Source organism: Engystomops pustulosus, chromosome 11 (assembly GCF_040894005.1).
Source record: "Engystomops pustulosus chromosome 11, aEngPut4.maternal, whole genome shotgun sequence".
Taxonomy (NCBI): domain Eukaryota; kingdom Metazoa; phylum Chordata; class Amphibia; order Anura; family Leptodactylidae; genus Engystomops; species Engystomops pustulosus.
In genome coordinates this window covers 71640055-71663175 of record NC_092421.1, presented here as the reverse complement: position 1 = coordinate 71663175, position 23121 = coordinate 71640055, and the positions used below count along the sequence as shown (strand labels likewise).

At 48.3% G+C, this 23121-nt stretch overlaps 1 protein-coding gene and 1 pseudogene across 6 annotated transcripts in view; one reads left to right on the top strand and one right to left on the bottom strand.

Annotated features, from left to right (window-relative positions):
• The window catches only part of CHST15 (carbohydrate sulfotransferase 15), a 49426-nt gene that overhangs the window by 5833 nt on the left and 20472 nt on the right, over window positions 1-23121 (bottom strand). For all 6 annotated transcript variants that reach the window (XM_072129266.1, XM_072129261.1, XM_072129265.1 and 3 more), the window contains exons 2-6: window positions 22236-22811; window positions 20308-20647; window positions 18145-18291; window positions 17907-18063; window positions 15648-15804 (exon numbers count right to left, since the gene is read on the bottom strand). In XM_072129266.1, coding sequence (XP_071985367.1) covers window positions 15648-15804; window positions 17907-18063; window positions 18145-18291; window positions 20308-20647; window positions 22236-22625 — 1191 coding nt within the window. In that variant the 5' untranslated portion in view covers window positions 22626-22811. The remainder of the gene's footprint in view (window positions 1-15647; window positions 15805-17906; window positions 18064-18144; window positions 18292-20307; window positions 20648-22235; window positions 22812-23121) is intronic.
• On the top strand, window positions 13163-14829 carry LOC140106418 (lysine-specific demethylase 2A pseudogene; annotated as a pseudogene).

Below are 23121 nucleotides of genomic sequence, written 5' to 3'. Positions count from 1 at the left end.
GAGAGGTTGCACATATAGTTAATGACTGTTGGGATAGTCACCTGGCGGGTACTCAACATTATAGTACTGGTGGGGCGTTTCATGTTATATGATACTCAACATGTATATTTGTATATTTTATATATCTTGCATTTTATTTCTAGTAAACTAATATATGTTGTAAGTAAGCTGGGATGGGAGGGGGCACTTTAGAGATAAAGATGCTGAGAGGGTGTGTTTTGAGCTATGCTACTGCTACTGAAATATTATGATCGATAGTCATGTGCGGGGGTGGGCAATGTCTATTGTAGCACCTGTACCATTAGAAAAAAGGGAGTCCATAAAGGAGAGAGTAGCTGTTAGTCTTGGAGAAAATTAATGATATTCTGAGCAACACATTCCCTGTGCAATAAGTCAGGGGGGGAAGGGGGTTTTTCTCTGTTTTTTCCTTTTGATATTGTTTGAAATATTGTTGTGTTCTATTTGGGTTGGGGTCAGGGGGGAGGAGGGGAAGGAAAAATACTAGTATATTTCAGCTGTTCCAGTAGTGGTGTGATTGCAGACCATCGTTAGAATGAAAATAGTCACCTGGAATGTGAAGGGGTTGCGCTCCCCCCAGAAACGTATCATGGTGCTTCGCCACTTGAAACGTCTCGGGGTGGACATCGCTATTTTACAAGAAACACATTTGAATGAGGACGATATGGTGAGAATGAAAAGGCTTTGGGTGGGAGAAGTCTATGGATCCCCAGCAGTGGAACGTAAGGCAGGCGTTATTATATTGATCAATCGCACACTACCTCACAAAGTTATTTCGTCAGAGAAAGACACAGAAGGGAGAGTGATTCACATTAAATTGTCCCTTGCAGTAGAGACCGTAAGCATTTACGGGATATATGCCCCTAACTCAGAGCAGAAGCTTTTTTACGAGGACCTACGGACAAGGATCATGACAGATGGGGGACATTTGAAGATCTTGGGAGGAGACTGTAACCTGACAATGGACAATAGGGAAGACAGAAGCAGGAGGGACAGTAGAGGTACAATAGGGAGACAATGGACGTACTCACTAAAAGACTGGGCGACCTCCATGTCGTTAGATGATGCTTGGCGCCTGATGCATCCTCAGGACAGAGAGTATACCCATTTTTCCCATCCACATGACACCTGGTCGAGACTGGATTATTTCCTATTGAGCCCAACACTGATGCCGAGAATTACCCAAATTCAGATAGAAGACATGGTGATTTCAGATCACGCCCCCGTTGTGTTAGAACTGGCTGACAAGACTCCGAAAGGCAGTGACATACTGTGGAGGTTCCCCTCTTTCTTGACTAAAGACGAGGATTTTGTACAATTATTACGAGGGTGGTGGACAGAATATCTAAACGGAAACGGGTGTCATGCCACTGACACTATGTTGTTCTGGGAGTCGGGTAAAGTGGTAGTTAGGGGCCGTATAAGAGACCATATATGGGCGCTAAAAAGGACAACCAGGGAGCAGTTTAGGAGGGCAAGTGAGGAGGTACGTAAAGCTTACTCAGACTTTTTAGAGCATCCATCAGACACCACAAAAGAAGCATGGGGGAAAGCCAAGGAGGACTTTAATATATGGGCAGAGAGGAAGGAAGATTTCATTAGATCTAAATTTGAATTGGAACTTCACAAATTCGGGGACAAATCCAGTAGGTTGCTGGCAAATTTGGCAAAGGGGCGCCGCCCTGCGACCCACCTTTTGAGAATGAAACGCCCAGATGATACAGTGGCAGTATCCCCGAAGGAGATAAATGACATACTGGGGAAGTATTTTGAAAATCTATATGAAGAATCTCCCATAGAAGGAGACTCCGGGCAATCTTTCCTGCGCGACCTAGAGTTGCCCCGTTTGTCACAGACCCAGGTGCAGACTCTAAATGCCCCAATTGCAGCGGAGGAGATACAAAGGACGATAAAGGCCCTTCCCACTGGCAAGGCACCTGGGCCTGATGGCTACACGGGGGAATTCTATAAGGCGGTACACGAGCAAGTCACCCCTACTCTGGCTAGCTTGTTCTCCAAATTAATGGAGGGCTCCCCTATGTCTACCCATATGAATACGGCGTACATTAAATTGCTCCTCAAAGAGGGGAAAGACCCAGAGTGTCCTAGCTCTTATAGGCCCATCTCATTGATGGACGTCGACGTTAAAATCCTTTCTAAAATTCTGGCGAACCGCTTGGCGTCAATAATGCTGTCTCTAATCTCCCCACTCCAAGTAGGTTTCACCGTGGGTCGGTCAGCTGTGACAAATGTGAGGCGAGTTTTGTTGGCAATGGATGCCAGCTCTCGCATATCCCCTGGGGGTGTGGCCCCTGCCTTGGTCACCCTGGATGCCGAAAAGGCCTTCGATAATGTACGTTGGGGGTGGCTCAGGCAGGTGATGCAACACATGGGATTTGAAGGTCCTTTTTGCAACTATTTGACATCTCTCTATGGGAACCCCAGTGCCAGAGTTAGTACTCCGGGCTTTATCTCGCAACGGTTTCCATTGCAGAAGGGCACGCGGCAGGGCTGCCCCCTCTCCCCTCTGTTGTTCAATCTAGCATTGGAACCCCTGTCGCGTGTCCTGGCGACAACAGCAATGTTTGAGGGGATAAAGGTGGGAGATAAAAATCTGCGCCTCGCTTTATTCGCGGACGATATAATTTTATTCATGAAAGACCCTGTCTGTCATCTACCGGCGGTAATGGAGTTACTGGATAAATTCGGAGAGTTCTCGGGATTTCGGGTGAACAAAACAAAATGTGAAATATTATTTTTGGGGACTGGACGACAAGATAGCCCTGCTATTATGCATATTTGCAATATTCCGGTGGCCCAGTCGTGGATACGATACCTGGGAATCAGAATTGGTAGGACTACGGAATCCCTTTACCGACTTAACTATACCCCTTTGTTTCAGAAGATTGCCAGGGAATTGCAGCAATGGCATGATCTTCCTCTCTCCCTGCTGGGACGAAATCAGCTTATCAAAATGATGAGCATTTCAAAATTAATGTATCCAATGCAGACCCTGCCGATCCTTCTGAAACATGGAGACTTGAACTCGCTCAACAAGGCGATATCACACTTTTTATGGAAAGGGAGGAGACCCCGGATCAGGGCACAAAAGCTGATGGCAGGGAAAGATGAAGGAGGGATGAACCTACCTGATGTACGGAACTATAATTTAGCGTGTATATTCAGACATGTGGCTGATTGGATTAAAGGGTCTAGTCATTTTTCAGATTTTGAACTGGAATCGGCCTTCTGTTCCCCATGGGATTTACGAACATTACTACATGTACCACAGGGGAAGCAACCGGTGGAAATGAAGGGATCAAGTGTCCTCAAGGATACCATAGCTGCATGGAAAATAATCCGTAGGGGATACAAATTGTCATGGAGGGTCTCCAAACATCTTCCCCTGTGGAACCACCCAGGGTTCTCGCAGGGTCGTCAGAGCAGACTGTTCCTAGAATGGAGGGAGAAGGGGATAATGAAAGTAGGCGACCTGCTTCACCATCAGGAGCACAGGTGGTTAACTAGGGAAGAGGTCAACTTAAAATATGGTCTAAGAGGGGAACAACACTTTCAATATATCCAGGTGAAGAAGTTCTGTATGGAGGATCTCATTGATGTGACGAGGGAAGCATCCCAAAATACATTTGACGAGCTCTTGATGGTCCCCCTTCAGAGACGGGGTATCTCGATAGCGTATCGTGTGCTTAGGAAACACTAGGACAGAAAGGGCCCTCCTTTGCAGGGTGGGCAACACAATTAGAGGACCCAAATATAGCCGAAAAAATTCTAAAGGGCTGGAAATTGGTTAGAGATAATGTCTTGAACGAGGTATGGAGAGACACACAATTTAGGATACAACACAGAGCCATTTACGCATTTAATCTCCCACCCTCTCCAAGATTCCCAGATCGGTTAACAGCCTGTCCTAACTGCCAGACAGCAGCGACTGATCTTTTTCATGGCCTATGGGAATGTACGTACGCGCAGTCCTTTTGGGGTGAGGTGGAACAAATGGGGACAGAGATATGGGGTCGTCCAATTCAAAGGAATCCGGTGACATATTTATTTCATTATGACCAAACACAGGAGGACGAAACACTTCCACAAGGGGGAGGGTTGCCAAGACTTTTTCACACGGTCAGTTTAGTCGCAAAAAGGTGTTTGCTTCAAAAATGGCTTGTGCCACAAATGCCATCAAGAAACGACATTGTGACACAGATGAAGAAATTATTCCAGCTGGAAAGATTGGAAGCGGAAAGGGGAAAATCGAAACTGACAGCTAAACTGTTTAAAAAGTGGAGAGGGTTCATACTGAAATTCTATACTGCTGCTGAAAGGGAGTACATTTTCCGTCCTTTCACTTTGACACGATGGTATCTACTGGAACAGCTGAAAGGGTCATTAGGGAGGTGGGGAATTGGTTAGACTAAAGGAGGTGGTTTATTCCTTCATTCAACCATTGTTACATATTTTCTGCAAGCAACACTTTGATAGGCCTCTGGAATGTGAAAGTTCTTATTTTAAGACATAAGAAATTTTATGATGTATCTTTCTTTTTCTCTAATATGGTTTTAATGGGCCTGCGAGCCTGATATTTGTTGTATTGTAATGTTTTTTGAAAAAAAAAATCCAAATAAAAATATTTAAAAAAAAAAAAAAAGCTTCAGAGCAGCCAAACGCATGGTAACCGGTAAAAACCGGATCCGTTTAAAATGCATTCTTAAAAAAGGACCAAAAACGCCACGTGTCGCATCACCCTAAGGCTACATTCACACTACCGTATAGGGGACGTATATATACGGCCAATATACGTCCCCCATAGACGGCAATGGGCGCACGGCACCCTACGGGAGCGTTACGGTGCAGAAAACATGCGGCACTGTACTGCTCCGTACCCCAGAAAAAGATAGGACCTGTCCTATCTTTCTCCGTAGTACGGCACCGTGCGCCATAGGTTGCTGTGGAGAGGGGCGGGGGTGAGCTGCGCTCACTTCCTCCTCCTCCTCCTCCTCCTCCTCTCCCCGTGCACTGCCGTTACCTGCTACGGTACGGGCGAGCAACGGCAGTGCGAATGTAGCCTAAGGATGAGTAAAATGTAGCCCAGTGAAAACAGGGGTATCATGATCTCTAGATCCCTGCCTCATAAACACAGCTAAACTGTGCACATACACATGTGTATCACACTACTACACAGCAACTATAGAGTTAACTAAACAAAGCTGCTGTAGTGACATCACACAATATTGTTACATTTTGCAAGAGACCAGTGCAGAGCAGCTCCTGTGTCTGAGTTGTTGTAGTGCAGAGCAGCTCCTGTGTCTGAGTTGTTGTAGTGCAGAGCAGCTCCTGTGCCTGAGTTGTTGTAGTGCAGAGCAGCTCCAGTGTCTGAGTTGTTGTAGTGCAGAGCAGCTCCTGTGTCTGAGTTGTTGTAGTGCAGAGCAGCTCCTGTGTCTGAGTTGTTGTAGTGCAGAGCAGCTCCTGTGTCTGAGTTGTTGTAGTGCAGAGCAGCTCCAGTGTCTGAGTTGTTGTAGTGCAGAGCAGCTCCAGTGTCTGAGTTGTTGTAGTGCAGAGCAGCTCCAGTGTCTGAGTTGTTGTAGTGCAGAGCAGCTCCAGTGTCTGAGTTGTTGTAGTGCAGAGCAGCTCCTGTGTCTGAGTTGTTGTAGTGCAGAGCAGCTCCTGTGTCTGAGTTGTTGTAGTGCAGAGCAGCTCCTGTGTCTGAGTTGTTGTAGTGCAGAGCAGCTCCAGTGTCTGAGTTGTTGTAGTGCAGAGCAGCTCCTGTGTCTGAGTTGTTGTAGTGCAGAGCAGCTCCAGTGTCTGAGTTGTTGTAGTGCAGAGCAGCTCCAGTGTCTGAGTTGTTGTAGTGCAGAGCAGCTCCAGTGTCTGAGTTGTTGTAGTGCAGAGCAGCTCCAGTGTCTGAGTTGTTGTAGTGCAGAGCAGCTCCAGTGTCTGAGTTGTTGTAGTGCAGAGCAGCTCCTGTGTCTGAGTTGTTGTAGTGCAGAGCAGCTCCTGTGTCTGAGTTGTTGTAGTGCAGAGCAGCTCCAGTGTCTGAGTTGTTGTAGTGCAGAGCAGCTCCAGTGTCTGAGTTGTTGTAGTGCAGAGCAGCTCCTGTGTCTGAGTTGTTGTAGTGCGGTGCAGGTCCTGTGTCTGAGTTGTTGTAGTGCAGAGCAGCTCCTGTGTCTGAGTTGTTGTAGTGCAGAGCAGCTCCTGTGTCTGAGTTGTTGTAGTGTAGAGCAGCTCCTGTGTCTGAGTTGTTGTAGTGCAGAGCAGCTCCAGTGTCTGAGTTGTTGTAGTGCAGAGCAGCTCCTGTGTCTGAGTTGTTGTAGTGCAGAGCAGCTCCAGTGTCTGAGTTGTTGTAGTGCAGAGCAGCTCCTGTGTCTGAGTTGTTGTAGTGCAGAGCAGCTCCTGTGTCTGAGTTGTTGTAGTGCAGAGCAGCTCCTGTGTCTGAGTTGTTGTAGTGCAGAGCAGCTCCTGTGTCTGAGTTTTTGAAGTGCAGAGCAGCTCCAGTGTCTGAGTTGTTGTAGTGCAGAGCAGCTCCTGTGTCTGAGTTGTTGTAGTGCAGAGCAGCTCCTGTGTCTGAGTTTTTGAAGTGCAGAGCAGCTCCAGTGTCTGAGTTGTTGTAGTGCAGAGCAGCTCCTGTGTCTGAGTTGTTGTAGTGCAGAGCAGCTCCTGTGTCTGAGTTGTTGTAGTGCAGAGCAGCTCCTGTGTCTGAGTTGTTGTAGTGCAGAGCAGCTCCAGTGTCTGAGTTGTTGTAGTGCAGAGCAGCTCCTGTGTCTGAGTTGTTGTAGTGCAGAGCAGCTCCAGTGTCTGAGTTGTTGTAGTGCAGAGCAGCTCCAGTGTCTGAGTTGTTGTAGTGCAGAGCAGCTCCAGTGTCTGAGTTGTTGTAGTGCAGAGCAGCTCCAGTGTCTGAGTTGTTGTAGTGCAGAGCAGCTCCAGTGTCTGAGTTGTTGTAGTGCAGAGCAGCTCCTGTGTCTGAGTTGTTGTAGTGCAGAGCAGCTCCTGTGTCTGAGTTGTTGTAGTGCAGAGCAGCTCCTGTGTCTGAGTTGTTGTAGTGCAGAGCAGCTCCTGTGTCTGAGTTGTTGTAGTGCAGAGCAGCTCCTGTGTCTGAGTTGTTGTAGTGCAGAGCAGCTCCTGTGTCTGAGTTGTTGTAGTGCAGAGCAGCTCCTGTGTCTGAGTTGTTGTAGTGTAGAGCAGCTCCTGTGTCTGAGTTGTTGTAGTGCAGAGCAGCTCCAGTGTCTGAGTTGTTGTAGTGCAGAGCAGCTCCTGTGTCTGAGTTGTTGTAGTGCAGAGCAGCTCCAGTGTCTGAGTTGTTGTAGTGCAGAGCAGCTCCTGTGTCTGAGTTGTTGTAGTGCAGAGCAGCTCCTGTGTCTGAGTTGTTGTAGTGCAGAGCAGCTCCTGTGTCTGAGTTGTTGTAGTGCAGAGCAGCTCCTGTGTCTGAGTTTTTGAAGTGCAGAGCAGCTCCAGTGTCTGAGTTGTTGTAGTGCAGAGCAGCTCCTGTGTCTGAGTTGTTGTAGTGCAGAGCAGCTCCTGTGTCTGAGTTGTTGTAGTGCAGAGCAGCTCCTGTGTCTGAGTTGTTGTAGTGCAGAGCAGCTCCAGTGTCTGAGTTGTTGTAGTGCAGAGCAGCTCCTGTGTCTGAGTTGTTGTAGTGCAGAGCAGCTCCAGTGTCTGAGTTGTTGTAGTGCAGAGCAGCTCCAGTGTCTGAGTTGTTGTAGTGCAGAGCAGCTCCAGTGTCTGAGTTGTTGTAGTGCAGAGCAGCTCCAGTGTCTGAGTTGTTGTAGTGCAGAGCAGCTCCAGTGTCTGAGTTGTTGTAGTGCAGAGCAGCTCCAGTGTCTGAGTTGTTGTAGTGCAGAGCAGCTCCTGTGTCTGAGTTGTTGTAGTGCAGAGCAGCTCCTGTGTCTGAGTTGTTGTAGTGCAGAGCAGCTCCTGTGTCTGAGTTGTTGTAGTGCAGAGCAGCTCCTGTGTCTGAGTTGTTGTAGTGCAGAGCAGCTCCTGTGTCTGAGTTGTTGTAGTGCAGAGCAGCTCCTGTGTCTGAGTTGTTGTAGTGCAGAGCAGCTCCTGTGTCTGAGTTGTTGTAGTGCAGAGCAGCTCCTGTGTCTGAGTTGTTGTAGTGCAGAGCAGCTCCTGTGTCTGAGTTGTTGTAGTGCAGAGCAGCTCCTGTGTCTGAGTTGTTGAAGTGCAGAGCAGCTCCTGTGTCTGAGTTGTTGTAGTGCAGAGCAGCTCCTGTGTCTGAGTTGTTGTAGTGCAGAGCAGCTCCAGTGTCTGAGTTGTTGTAGTGCAGAGCAGCTCCTGTGTCTGAGTTGTTGTAGTGCAGAGCAGCTCCTGTGTCTGAGTTGTTGTAGTGCAGAGCAGCTCCAGTGTCTGAGTTGTTGTAGTGCAGAGCAGCTCCAGTGTCTGAGTTGTTGTAGTGCAGAGCAGCTCCAGTGTCTGAGTTGTTGTAGTGCAGAGCAGCTCCTGTGTCTGAGTTGTTGTAGTGCAGAGCAGCTCCTGTGTCTGAGTTGTTGTAGTGCGGTGCAGGTCCTGTGTCTGAGTTGTTGTAGTGCAGAGCAGCTCCTGTGTCTGAGTTGTTGTAGTGCAGAGCAGCTCCTGTGTCTGAGTTGTTGTAGTGCAGAGCAGCTCCAGTGTCTGAGTTGTTGTAGTGCAGAGCAGCTCCTGTGTCTGAGTTGTTGTAGTGCAGAGCAGCTCCTGTGTCTGAGTTGTTGTAGTGCAGAGCAGCTCCTGTGTCTGAGTTGTTGTAGTGCAGAGCAGGCCTAGTGTCTGAGTTGTTGTAGTGCAGAGCAGCTCCTGTGTCTGAGTTGTTGTAGTGCAGAGCAGGTCCAGTGTCTGAGTTGTTGAAGTGCAGAGCAGCTCCTGTGTCTGAGTTGTTGTAGTGCAGAGCAGCTCCAGTGTCTGAGTTGTTGTAGTGCAGAGCAGCTCCAGTGTCTGAGTTGTTGTAGTGCAGAGCAGCTCCAGTGTCTGAGTTGTTGTAGTGCAGAGCCGCTCCAGTGTCTGAGTTGTTGTAGTGCAGAGCAGCTCCAGTGTCTGAGTTGTTGTAGTGCAGAGCAGCTCCAGTGTCTGAGTTGTTGTAGTGCAGAGCAGCTCCAGTGTCTGAGTTGTTGTAGTGCAGAGCAGCTCCAGTGTCTGAGTTGTTGTAGTGCAGAGCAGCTCCAGTGTCTGAGTTGTTGTAGTGCAGAGCAGGTCCAGTGTCTGAGTTGTTGTAGTGCAGAGCAGCTCCTGTGTCTGAGTTGTTGTAGTGCAGACCAGGCGTAGTGTCTGAGTTGTTGTAGTGCAGAGCAGCTCCTGTGTCTGAGTTGTTGTAGTGCAGAGCAGCTCCAGTGTCTGAGTTGTTGAAGTGCAGAGCAGCTCCAGTGTCTGAGTTGTTGTAGTGCAGAGCAGCTCCTGTGTCTGAGTTGTTGTAGTGCAGAGCAGCTCCTGTGTCTGAGTTGTTGTAGTGCAGAGCAGCTCCTGTGTCTGAGTTGTTGTAGTGCAGAGCAGCTCCAGTGTCTGAGTTGTTGTAGTGCAGAGCAGCTCCTGTGTCTGAGTTGTTGTAGTGCAGAGCAGCTCCAGTGTCTGAGTTGTTGTAGTGCAGAGCAGCTCCAGTGTCTGAGTTGTTGTAGTGCAGAGCAGCTCCAGTGTCTGAGTTGTTGTAGTGCAGAGCAGCTCCTGTGTCTGAGTTGTTGTAGTGCAGAGCAGCTCCTGTGTCTGAGTTGTTGTAGTGCGGTGCAGGTCCTGTGTCTGAGTTGTTGTAGTGCAGAGCAGCTCCTGTGTCTGAGTTGTTGTAGTGCAGAGCAGCTCCTGTGTCTGAGTTGTTGTAGTGCAGAGCAGCTCCAGTGTCTGAGTTGTTGTAGTGCAGAGCAGCTCCAGTGTCTGAGTTGTTGTAGTGCAGAGCAGCTCCTGTGTCTGAGTTGTTGTAGTGCAGAGCAGCTCCTGTGTCTGAGTTGTTGTAGTGCAGAGCAGCTCCTGTGTCTGAGTTGTTGTAGTGCAGAGCAGCTCTTGTGTCTGAGTTGTTGAAGTGCAGAGCAGCTCCAGTGTCTGAGTTGTTGAAGTGCAGAGCAGCTCCAGTGTCTGAGTTGTTGTAGTGCAGAGCAGCTCCTGTGTCTGAGTTGTTGTAGTGCAGAGCAGCTCCTGTGTCTGAGTTGTTGTAGTGCAGAGCAGCTCCTGTGTCTGAGTTGTTGTAGTGCAGAGCAGCTCCAGTGTCTGAGTTGTTGTAGTGCAGAGCAGCTCCTGTGTCTGAGTTGTTGTAGTGCAGAGCAGCTCCAGTGTCTGAGTTGTTGTAGTGCAGAGCAGCTCCAGTGTCTGAGTTGTTGTAGTGCAGAGCAGCTCCAGTGTCTGAGTTGTTGTAGTGCAGAGCAGCTCCTGTGTCTGAGTTGTTGTAGTGCAGAGCAGCTCCTGTGTCTGAGTTGTTGTAGTGCGGTCTAGGTCCTGTGTCTGAGTTGTTGTAGTGCAGAGCAGCTCCTGTGTCTGAGTTGTTGTAGTGCAGAGCAGCTCCTGTGTCTGAGTTGTTGTAGTGCAGAGCAGCTCCAGTGTCTGAGTTGTTGTAGTGCAGAGCAGCTCCTGTGTCTGAGTTGTTGTAGTGCAGAGCAGCTCCTGTGTCTGAGTTGTTGTAGTGCAGAGCAGCTCCTGTGTCTGAGTTGTTGTAGTGCAGAGCAGGCCTAGTGTCTGAGTTGTTGTAGTGCAGAGCAGCTCCTGTGTCTGAGTTGTTGTAGTGCAGAGCAGGTCCAGTGTCTGAGTTGTTGAAGTGCAGAGCAGCTCCAGTGTCTGAGTTGTTGTAGTGCAGAGCAGCTCCAGTGTCTGAGTTGTTGTAGTGCAGAGCAGCTCCAGTGTCTGAGTTGTTGTAGTGCAGAGCAGCTCCAGTGTCTGAGTTGTTGTAGTGCAGAGCAGCTCCAGTGTCTGAGTTGTTGTAGTGCAGAGCAGCTCCAGTGTCTGAGTTGTTGTAGTGCAGAGCAGCTCCAGTGTCTGAGTTGTTGTAGTGCAGAGCAGCTCCAGTGTCTGAGTTGTTGTAGTGCAGAGCAGCTCCAGTGTCTGAGTTGTTGTAGTGCAGAGCAGCTCCAGTGTCTGAGTTGTTGTAGTGCGGTGCAGGTCCTGTGTCTGAGTTGTTGTAGTGCAGAGCAGCTCCAGTGTCTGAGTTGTTGTAGTGCAGAGCAGCTCCAGTGTCTGAGTTGTTGTAGTGCAGAGCAGCTCCAGTGTCTGAGTTGTTGTAGTGCAGAGCAGCTCCAGTGTCTGAGTTGTTGTAGTGCAGAGCAGCTCCAGTGTCTGAGTTGTTGTAGTGCAGAGCAGCTCCAGTGTCTGAGTTGTTGTAGTGCAGAGCAGCTCCTGTGTCTGAGTTGTTGTAGTGCAGAGCAGCTCCTGTGTCTGAGTTGTTGTAGTGCAGACCAGGCGTAGTGTCTGAGTTGTTGTAGTGCAGAGCAGCTCCTGTGTCTGAGTTGTTGTAGTGCAGAGCAGCTCCTGTGTCTGAGTTGTTGTAGTGCAGAGCAGCTCCAGTGTCTGAGTTGTTGTAGTGCAGAGCAGCTCCTGTGTCTGAGTTGTTGTAGTGCAGAGCAGCTCCTGTGTCTGAGTTGTTGTAGTGCAGAGCAGCTCCTGTGTCTGAGTTGTTGTAGTGCAGAGCAGCTCCTGTGTCTGAGTTGTTGTAGTGCAGAGCAGATCCTGTGTCTGAGTTGTTGTAGTGCAGAGCAGCTCCAGTGTCTGAGTTGTTGTAGTGCAGAGCAGCTCCTGTGTCTGAGTTGTTGTAGTGCAGAGCAGCTCCTGTGTCTGAGTTGTTGTAGTGCAGAGCAGCTCCTGTGTCTGAGTTGTTGTAGTGCAGAGCAGCTCCTGTGTCTGAGTTGTTGTAGTGCAGAGCAGCTCCAGTGTCTGAGTTGTTGTAGTGCAGAGCAGCTCCTGTGTCTGAGTTGTTGTAGTGCAGAGCAGCTCCAGTGTCTGAGTTGTTGTAGTGCAGAGCAGCTCCTGTGTCTGAGTTGTTGTAGTGCAGAGCAGCTCCTGTGTCTGAGTTGTTGTAGTGCAGACCAGGCGTAGTGTCTGAGTTGTTGTAGTGCAGAGCAGCTCCTGTGTCTGAGTTGTTGTAGTGCAGAGCAGCTCCTGTGTCTGAGTTGTTGTAGTGCAGAGCAGCTCCAGTGTCTGAGTTGTTGTAGTGCAGAGCAGCTCCTGTGTCTGAGTTGTTGTAGTGCAGAGCAGCTCCTGTGTCTGAGTTGTTGTAGTGCAGAGCAGCTCCTGTGTCTGAGTTGTTGTAGTGCAGAGCAGCTCCTGTGTCTGAGTTGTTGTAGTGCAGAGCAGATCCTGTGTCTGAGTTGTTGTAGTGCAGAGCAGCTCCAGTGTCTGAGTTGTTGTAGTGCAGAGCAGCTCCTGTGTCTGAGTTGTTGTAGTGCAGAGCAGCTCCTGTGTCTGAGTTGTTGTAGTGCAGAGCAGCTCCTGTGTCTGAGTTGTTGTAGTGCAGAGCAGCTCCTGTGTCTGAGTTGTTGTAGTGCAGAGCAGCTCCAGTGTCTGAGTTGTTGTAGTGCAGAGCAGCTCCTGTGTCTGAGTTGTTGTAGTGCAGAGCAGCTCCTGTGTCTGAGTTGTTGTAGTGCAGAGCAGCTCCTGTGTCTGAGTTGTTGTAGTGCAGAGCAGCTCCTGTGTCTGAGTTGTTGTAGTGCAGAGCAGCTCCTGTGTCTGAGTTGTTGTAGTGCAGAGCAGCTCCTGTGTCTGAGTTGTTGTAGTGCAGAGCAGCTCCAGTGTCTGAGTTGTTGTAGTGCAGAGCAGCTCCAGTGTCTGAGTTGTTGTAGTGCAGAGCAGCTCCAGTGTCTGAGTTGTTGTAGTGCAGAGCAGCTCCTGTGTCTGAGTTGTTGTAGTGCAGAGCAGCTCCTGTGTCTGAGTTGTTGTAGTGCAGAGCAGCTCCAGTGTCTGAGTTGTTGTAGTGCAGAGTAGCTCCAGTGTCTGAGTTGTTGTAGTGCAGAGCAGCTCCAGTGTCTGAGTTGTTGTAGTGCAGAGCAGCTCCTGTGTCTGAGTTGTTGTAGTGCAGAGCAGCTCCTGTGTCTGAGTTGTTGTAGTGCAGAGCAGCTCCAGTGTCTGAGTTGTTGTAGTGCAGAGCAGCTCCAGTGTCTGAGTTGTTGTAGTGCAGAGCAGGTCTGTGTCTGGGTTGTAGTGCAAGAACCTGCAGCAGAAGCACTGCTGGGAAGAGTGTGTAAGCAGTGAGTGCAGCAGAGAGGGGTCAGCACGAGCCGCACCAGGGCCAGTGCATGAGGACCGCAGCGCCCTCCCCCTGACTGAGGATCTGTGCCCCCTGCACTCTGCCATGTCCATCACCGGCCACCCCTCTAAAGCTTCTGGAAGGACACGCGCAGGACCCACCTGAACTCGCCCTCACCGGAGTTCCCATTGTACAGTGGCCCAAAAGACAGCAGTATAAAGTTCACCTCCGGCCCAAGATCCAGTTCACCAAACCTCACATCATGCGGCCGGCAGCCCGTCATGCCACGTCAGCCCCCCGACCGGCTGCCACCTACTCTGGATCAGCGGCCTCCTCTGGCGCGAGGAGACGACGAGTAAGATGCCGGAAATGTCAAGCCTGTCTCCAAAGAGAGTGTGGGACATGTCACTACTGCAAAGACATGAAGAAGTTTGGGGGTCCCGGCAGGATGAAGCAGTCCTGCATGCAGAGGCAGTGCCTTGCGCTTTCTATTTATAGTCGGGGGGAGCCCCTTGGCAGTTGCAGTGATGAGGTCTCGGACTACGGCCACCTCTTCCTCCAGCCTAGGCTGCCCCACTCTGTCACCTGTGCCGTGTGTGGAGAGGTGGATCAGACCAGCGATTCCCACGACTTTGAGAAGAAGCTTATGGAGTGCTCCACGTGCAATGAGATTGTCCATCCTGGCTGCCTTGAGATGGACGGCGAAGGCTTGCTGAGTGAGGAGCTTCCCAACTACTGGGAATGCCCCAAAATGTTACGAGCGGAAGAAGCACACGGGGAACACCGATCAGGAAAAAGTCTTGCTGCACAATAAACGAAAGGCTGTGGACAACTGTGATCTGGACCCCCACTTATCAGCCAAAGTTTTACGTCCACCTCTGGGACAGAGCCCCCCATCACCGCCACTTCTCCTCCTACCTCCTTCCCCATCTTCTGGTCCCCCCACGCCGCCAGCAACAACACCACAGGCGATACATGTCAGCAGGGAAGAGCGAGCCAAGAGGCGACAGCTGACCCGTGAAAAGGAAAACCACCCCAGCGGGCGAGAACATTCAGAGGCGGACCGTGCCTGGCACCGGAGCTCCTACCTCACTGTTACCCTCCAGCGACCCCCTAAAGAGCTCAGTTCCTCTTCTATCGTCCCCAAACTGCAAGCCATTACATCTAATTCCCGTCATTCTTTTCGCCCGTCTCCTCCTGAGCCGCCAGATGAGGACGAAGAGGATGAGGATGAAGAGGACGATGAAGATGAGGACGATGAGAATGGACTGCTGCCTGGGCAGCACAAAGATGACCCTTCAATGCAGAAGGACGTCTGGCTTTCTGTCTTCCACTATCTTACGCAGAAAGAGATTTGTGTCTGTATGAGAGTCTGCAAGGCCTGGTACAAATGGGGTTGTGATAAACGCCTTTGGTCCAGGATTGTTATGAGTCGCTGCAAGTCTCTGATGCCACAGGCACTTAGCGGTATCATTAGGAGGCAGCCGGTGCAGCTGGACCTCAGCTGGACAAATGTGTCCAAGAAGCCGCTCACGTGGTTAGTGAACAGGTTACCAGGTTTAAAAGAGCTTATTCTTTCTGGTTGCTCGTGGTCTGGCGTGTGTGGCTGTTACAAAAACCACCAGTTCATTTGCCCTGCAAACCAATCAACCAGTCACATTGCCCACAGGGTTATTTAAAGGACATCTACCACCAAGATGAAGGACTGTATGCAAATGCGCCTGAGGGGCTCCAGGTTCCATTAACACCTATGGAGCCTGGAGCCCTTGATTCTGGTGGTAGATGCCCCTTTAAGACAGCGTCATCCATGGGAAACTGTCAAACAAGAAGGTTCCTAGTTCCACAGCGTCCCCACCCCACCAAATACAAAATATTTCCAGAACCTATCTATCGGACCCCCACAGATTAGCACTCGGGCAGCACGGTGGCTCAGTGGTTAGCATTACAAGCTTGCAGTGCTGGGTTCCTGGGTCCAAATCCCTTTCAGTTCAACATCTGCAAGGAGTTTGTATGTTCTCTCCGTGTTTGCGTGGATTTCCTCCGGGTCCTCCGGTTTCCTCCCACACTCCAAAAAACATACAGGTAGGTTGATTAGATTGTGAGCCCCTTGGGGACAAGATTTGGCAAACTCTGTGCAGCGCTGCATAATCTGTGAGCGCTATATAAATAAAAGTATTATAATTATTAATTATTCTCTATGTTGTGAATAGTGGATAAAAGGGATATGACATGAGACCCCTGGGAGCCCCCTGTAAAGGGATCATTAAAGAAATCAGGGGTCTGCAAGAAAAATTAACCCCCTAAAAATCAGTTCTGCTATAGAGAGATCCGCTCACTAACACAATATTAGAATGACTCGTGTTATACTATGGAGCATCCTGGCTCTGCTGCGGGGCTGGAAGCAGTGGCAGACGTGTCGTATTCCCCAGCTACTGATTAGAACAGATGTCGGGGGCCTGGGATGTGTACACAGAGGGTCCCGGGGCACGTCACATACCGGCAGCGCGTTGCTGAAGGTGGTATTGTAAGCACAGGAGCGCAGGGAGGACGCTTGCAGGCAGCTCTCAAACATCTGCAGAGACTCGTTCACTTTGTCGTTAAAATCCTCTGCGGACTTGTTTGCAATGGCGAAGTACAGATAATCTGAGTATAGCCTGTGCGGGGAGAGAAGAACCACAAGGGAGGGTTACAGCGCCGAACATATAGATTGCTGACCCGTTTTATGTTTCACAGACATAATGCAACTGCTGACGTAGCAGGGCCGACATTGTCACCGGTAAACAAACAAGAACTAACATAAAACACCATCAAATCATATGGAAATAAGCAGAGAAGAGTCACTTTTTTTTGCCTAAAATGAAGTGATTGACGAGGGAACGTCAATTTAGACACTTCTATTTTATGCTGGGGTTCTGTGAACTACAGATCCGGAGATAAAGGCAGTTAAGGAAAAGGACGGGAACTGGATCTTTGTCTGAAGGTCTTACTTCCAACTATGTCTTTAACTCCCTCACGGAACCACAAGCCTGATGTCATCTGAAAGATTTCATTCTAGGCACTATAAAACCGAAGATATGGGCATCTGAAATGAGGGTCTCCCTCCCAACCTCTAAACTTGACTCATCTCAGGCAAAAAGTGACTCATCTCACCTCATTTGCATGTGACTTTGGTTTCGTATGTGGTTCTGTGAGCTACATAATCCAGAGTTACAGACAGTTAAGGAAAAGGACGGGAACTGGAACTTTATCTGGAACTCTAATTTCCAACTATGTCTTTAACTGTCTTCATGACCGATTCTGTAGCTCACAGAACCACAAGCGATTGGAAAGATGAAATTTTAATCTCATTATAGGTACTATAAAACCAAAGATATGGGCATCGGAAATAATCCTCCCCTGCCAGCCTCTAAACTTGACTCATCTTAAGAAAAATGTGATGCTTCTCAGCTCATTTGCATATGACTTTGCTATCATATGTTGTTCTGTTAAGGAAAAGGCGGAACTACTGGATCTCTATCTGCAGCTCACAGTTCTTTAACTATTTCTTTAACTGCCTGTATCTCTGGTTTTGTAGCTCACAGAACAACATATGATAGCAAAGTCATATGCAAATGAGCTGAGAAGCATCACATTTTTCTTAAGATGAGTCAAGTTTAGAGGCTGAAAGATGAGATTCTTTTTTCATTCTAGGTACTATAAAACCGAATATATGGCAATCTGAAATGTCCTTCCCCCTTCCAGGAATTAAAATTGACTCATCTCAAGCAAAAAAGTGACTCTTCTCAGCTCATTTGCATATGACTTTGGAGATGATTTTTGTAGGAAAGATTTAACGCAAAAAGAAGAAAATTCTAGTAATAATATTTCATGCCTAACCTTTGGGGGCTGTTCTGTGGATCCTGTCTATAGGGGATAATGTCCACTTAGATATTGAATTCTATTTAATAAGAGAAGAATATTGATGGCTTCCTGCTTATTTACTGTAGTGACAACATCACAGGATCTAATTATAGAGATCACAGAGCTAAAAAAAATACGCGGAGAAACAATCTTATGACTGTCATCTGTTCTGCAGCGATTTCACAGCTAGTCTGAGTTAAAGGGAACCTGTCAACAGATTTTACCCAAATAAAGTAACAGCCCCCTCAGGTAGGGTATGAAATGTCCTTTTTAGAATGTCCTCATCGTCATTCGTTACCTACACAAAATTCTCCTCCAAAGTCATGTGAAAATGAATAGAGAAGAGTCATCTTTGCTTGAAATGAGTCAACTTTAGAGGCTGCAGGGGGAGGCCCACTTCAGAAGTCTATATCTTTGGTTCTATAGCACCTAGAAACATGCTTTAGGTGTATTATGGCAGATAAAAATTTCACTTTTCAGATCTGGTTCTGTGAGATACAGAACTGGAAATACAGGCAGAGTTGGAAATGCAAACTACAGATTAAAAAAAAGAAGGGAATTGGCGTGGTAACTGGCCGTATCTCCGGTATAAAGTAGGTGTCTTAGATTCTTTATAACCATACACAGGGACACCTGAAGTGACTTTCCCCCTGCAGCCTCTAAACTTGACCCATCTCAGGTAAAATATGACTCTTCTCTGCTCATTTTCAGATGACTTTGGAAGAGGTTTTTTTTTCCATAGGTAAACAGGTGAGATTTCAAATACAAGAGGGAATTTTAGAGAGCACATTTGATCCCCCACCTAAGGGGCTGGTAGTTTAGTTTGGTAAAATTTTAATCTTTAAGATTATTTTACCTCTCCACAGGATCCCGCAGCATGACAATGAACTTGGCGTCCGGCTGGAAAGCATGGATGAAGTCCTGGATCAGCACCGGGGGCTCCGTGTTGGGGACACTGTCATAGAAGAAGGACCAGGCGCTGTTGTCCCATAAGGTGGACGCACTGGCTTCCCCTATAATAAATTTTTTTTAGAAAAACCATACATTTCCCATCATGCTCTGCAAATTTTTTGTCGTATGATCGTTCCTCCTACCGGTGAGGATCGGATCGACCCGCCCAGAATCGAGCAGCAGGTCTTCTTTGTGAAAATCTTGGATTTTTTGGGCGGCCGTATCGAAAAGGTCCAGGTAGTCCTCGAGCGGGAACGGCTTGCGGAACGGTTCCTTCAATCTCACAATCCCTGATGGAAAGTAATCAGATAAGACACACAGCATCTTATCAAGACGGAGCACAACATAAAGGAAATCCACCGTGATAAACCAGGGACTCATCGATCCTGTAACTGTGGATCATTTGTTATCTATGGCCTCCTTCCTTCTAAAATCAACTGTTAAAATGATGGGAATAAGCCCAAAGAGCTCCTGGGGGTGTTACCAGAGCCCCTCCATGCTGCACATTCACAGGCTGTGACATTGGGGGTAGTTTACTAAGGGTCCTGCGGCCGCGATTCCGCCGGCTTTTCCCGAGTATTCCCGATTTGCCCCGGGTTTTTGTCGCACGCGATCGGATTGTGTCGCATCGGCCCCGGCTTTCACGCGCAGAAATCGGGGGGCGTGGCCATCGGACAACCCGACGGATTCTGAAAAAACGTGGAATTTAAAAAACGGGAATTTAATCCCGATTTGCACCGATTTGCCCAGGGTTTTTGTCGCACGCGATCGGATTGTGTCGCATCGGCCCCGGCTTTCACGCGACAGAAATCGGGAGCCGTGGCCATCGGACAACCCGACGGATTCTGAAAAAAATGCAGAATTTAAAAAACGGAAAGAAGAAGGTGAACTCCGGCGAACCTCGGTGCAGCAGCGACACCTGCTGGATATCGGGCGCACGACCTTAGCGACTCCCGGCAGACCCGAATCCACGTCGGACAACACGCTGCGGGATTGCGACTGCCCCATTGTCTTCCCCTACACAATCTGTGAATTGTGGAGCTACAGCACAGAGGGGCTCTGGTAACACCCACCTTCAGACACATTAGCATAATGAGGCCATGGATAACAAATATATGAAGACTCTGGTAACACGCCCCTCACTAAAGTCCAGATTATTGAAGAGCGGCGCCCAATCTTCAATAATCTGGCGCTCCCTTCATGCTCCACAGGAGGAGTGCGCCACAATTATGTCGGATTTGGCAATGATGATGATGATGATGATGATGGGGATGCTCCAAAGCAGGAGCCTAACTTTAGTTTGTGGGAAAACCCCTTTAAGGACGCAGCCTTTTTTCACTCATTTTTCGCTCCCCACCGTCAAAAATCTATAACATTTTGCGTAACAAGTTTTACGTCTCGGAGACGTTATTTATTATTCTGGTTATTTATTAAGCTGGTGGAAAACGCGTCTTTTGTGGGCTCAGTTTTTACGGCTTTCACTGTGCGCTCCAAATGATACGTCGACTTTATTCTTTGGTTCGGTCCGATCACGGTGATACTAAATTCATATATGTTTTATTGTGTTTTAATACATTTTCACAAATTAAAACAATGGGGCTTATTTACTAAGGGTCCGCGAATCGCATTTCCGTCGGACTTTACGACATTTTAGGGATTTGCGCCGCTGTGACAGGGATGTAGAAGGGACGCGGCAACACCTAATGGGGGGGGGGGGATTTACTAATTCTGGCGCAAGCACGACTGTCGGCATCGGAGATCAGTCTCCGGAAAGCACAGCCCGATGTATTAAAGTGGTGCACAGCTGTAAGTACTTAATGGGTAATAATCAGTCGTGCGCCATAAAAATGCCGACATCAATGAGATGTGCGCCAAAATCTTACATGGACTGCGCCTTAATTTTGCTCTCTGACCATTTTTTTCCTGGTCTATTGTGCGCCAAAAATTGCACCTAAACATGCCGACAAAATACACATAAATGTGAGAGATAATGAGGAAAAGTTAGGCCACGCCCACTTGCGCCAAAAAAAGCCGGAGGAGTCGGGATAGTCGGAAACATCTGTTCTTTCTGGCGCAAACTCATTATAAATGATCCGCAACAATTCTGCGCCCAAAGATCTTGGCATTTTTTAGGCGCAGATACGATAATACATGTCCCCCAATGTAATCACATTACATAAAAATATCATTTTTCTTCCTCTTTTTCTACTCTGATCGTTCTTCCTCTTCGCACTTTCCCAATTTCTACGGAAGGAAAGTCTCCGCACTGTGCGTAAAATTGTCATTAACATGGGACGTCATCTTACCAAAGCGTTTCCGCGTCCACCAATGCGGCTCCTTGATGACCGAGAAGTGAACGTGAGGGTCCAGGCGGAGGCGGTCGTAGAGGTCAGTCGTGCCGCACTTAGGCTGCCCAATAATGTAAAAGTGAGGCAAACACCGCAACCGGTAGTAACGGCCGCCACGTACTGCGAGCCGCGACCAGAACCGCTGTCTCATGTCCTCAAAGATGTTGTGCAGGCGCTTGGCGTACAAGGAATAGGCATTGGTCCTGTAGGGATCATTGCTGGCGTTGCCCTCATAGGTTTGGTACCAGCAGGGACTGCGGCATGAGTGGAGGAACTGATGCGGGATGACAGAGAACAGCTACGGGGAGAGAACAAAAAGGTGTCAGATGTCTAATGTTTCCTAAAAAAGTTTACACAGAAGATGAGATGATCTGGAATTTAAAAAATTCCAGCTCCTGGAGAACATCAAAATAAACACCCCGGCTTCTGCAGAACCTTACAATATACACCCCAGCTGCTGCAGAACCTCACAATACTCACCTCGGCTGCTGCAGAACCTCACAATACTCACCTCTGCTGCTGCAGACCCTCACAATACACACCTCTGCTGCTGCAGACCCTCACAATACACACCTCTGCTGCTGCAGACCCTCACAATACTCACCTCTGCTGCTGCAGAACCTCACAATACACAACTCAGAGGCTGCAGAACCTCATGTACAGAAGACAAATGCACGCATGGACACATGCATGTCCTGACAAATATAGACACAAGCATGTGCCGGCCCCCCGCCCCTCTGACGCCCCTGGCAATATCAGGCAAAATCCGATGCCTAGACTAGGGGTAACCAGCAGCGGCTTATTCCTCTCTTCCAATTAAAAAAATATGCAGCTTAAAGGGAAACTGTCATTTACAGCCTTAAAACCCTTTGTGCCTCAGCTTCAGTAGCTGTTACACTGCACGGAAGAACTTTCCCTTCCCTCTGTCTGTAGTAATTTCACACGGTAGGAGGTGGGGGAGTGCTCCTGTACAGTGTAACAGCCACTGAAGCTTCAGCACAAAGGGGCTGGTAAGACACCCAGAGCCTTTCTTAGAATAATTTTGCAGAGGGGGCAGGGTGAGAAGTGCTACTACACAGTAAAAGCCTGTGAAGCTGTAGCACAGAGGCACTCTAGTCACCCCCCCCCCTCTTTCTGGCTTATAAGCACAATTTTAAAAGCCGATTTTAGGACAAAGGAGGGCATGGATAACAAATATAAGAAGATTACCACAGTGACAGGACCTAGTCTGGCTCTATGAGTAAAATAGGAGAACCACAGGAGAAGGCAGAAGGTTATTCTTGGTCATGCAAGTAATACCTGCAGGAGAGCACTCACCCCTGTTTTGTAGTTACTCAGAATATAGAAGTGGCCGCGCATACAGAAGGTCCAAAAACAGCCTGAGGCGCCTATCCAACATTTATGACGTACCCTGAGGATACAGTGTGCATCTCATATACAATATGGACATAGACCTTGAACGTAATCTATATGATGCAGCTATTCTGCCCTAGATCCATACATTGATTATCCGGCCCCACACAAATGCACTTGGATTGTAAGAGGGCAGATATCTGGGGGGCATCCTCAATGTACCCCCAGGCCATGAAACATATCCAATCATCAGTCCCCATACCATGTTCCTTCAAGGTTCTTAATCTCAAGGAGCGATATGATAATGATAACACAACGAGCCCATCGACTGGTACAAAACCCTCCGCTCTCCATCCCATTCATTATTCATGACTACTTTGCTCAGTAATCCAACCGATGCTCTGAATATTCCCCTGATAGAGTTAATGAACAGTAAGAGCTCCGCAAGATTAAATGCAGCGTCTGGCAGCAGAGCGTTTAGTAGCGGCTCCGGAAGTAACGTCCAACAACTTTCTATATCAAGAGACACTTACATGAGGCTCGTATTGCTCCAAATCTGATGTGGTTGGTATCCGCCGTGATGTTAGATGGACTTCTCCTCTATCCGGGAAGGAGATCCCTACAGGAGGAGGGGTGTAGGTCATGTTTAGGGTACATCCTTTACCGACCGGAGTAGAATCCTTTGTTCTTTCTGTTTCAGACTGGTTGGAGGTGAACGGAAAGTCTCTTGAGAAGGACGTGGAGAGGAACTGGATGAGATCTGATCTCCTTCCAGAAAGTGCATAAGATGCAACCACTAAGGCAGTGATCATCAAAGCCACGAGCAAACTGCACAAAGTTTTCCTGCCAAAGTTCCTCCAGAACCTCCACATGCTGCTCCGAAGTGGTGGGATTCCTACAGCCAGTTTCAGTCCTTGGCACATTAGCTCATTTCAGAACCCATCTGTCCAAATAGTTGTCTCAATCTCACTGGACACCGTGGTACCTCGGAGCAACGAAAAAAAACAGGAGGACACGGAAGAGACGTGTCACCGGTGCTGGATGCCTGAGGGTTATGGAACGTTATCTGGAGTGTGCTGATTCTTCATTATTCCTAAAGTTCACGTACCCTTTAAATGAGAAAAATATGTTGTGGTTAAACTTGTGGAAGTGATTCATAAACCAACCCAATGTCACTTCCCAAAAGAGAAATAAAATATTGTTACGTTATAATCCACGAACATTCTACATGTTCTAAATTTCTCAATTTTACTACCATATTTTTCGGACTATAAGGCGCACAAGAATATCCTATGATTTTCTTAGAAATCAAAAGTGCACCTTATAGTCCAGTGCGCCTTATATATGAAACGGTCGTGTTTAACAAGAGCTCCGGGCCACGCCAGCAATATACTGCCAACATCTTGCACACACTGTAGA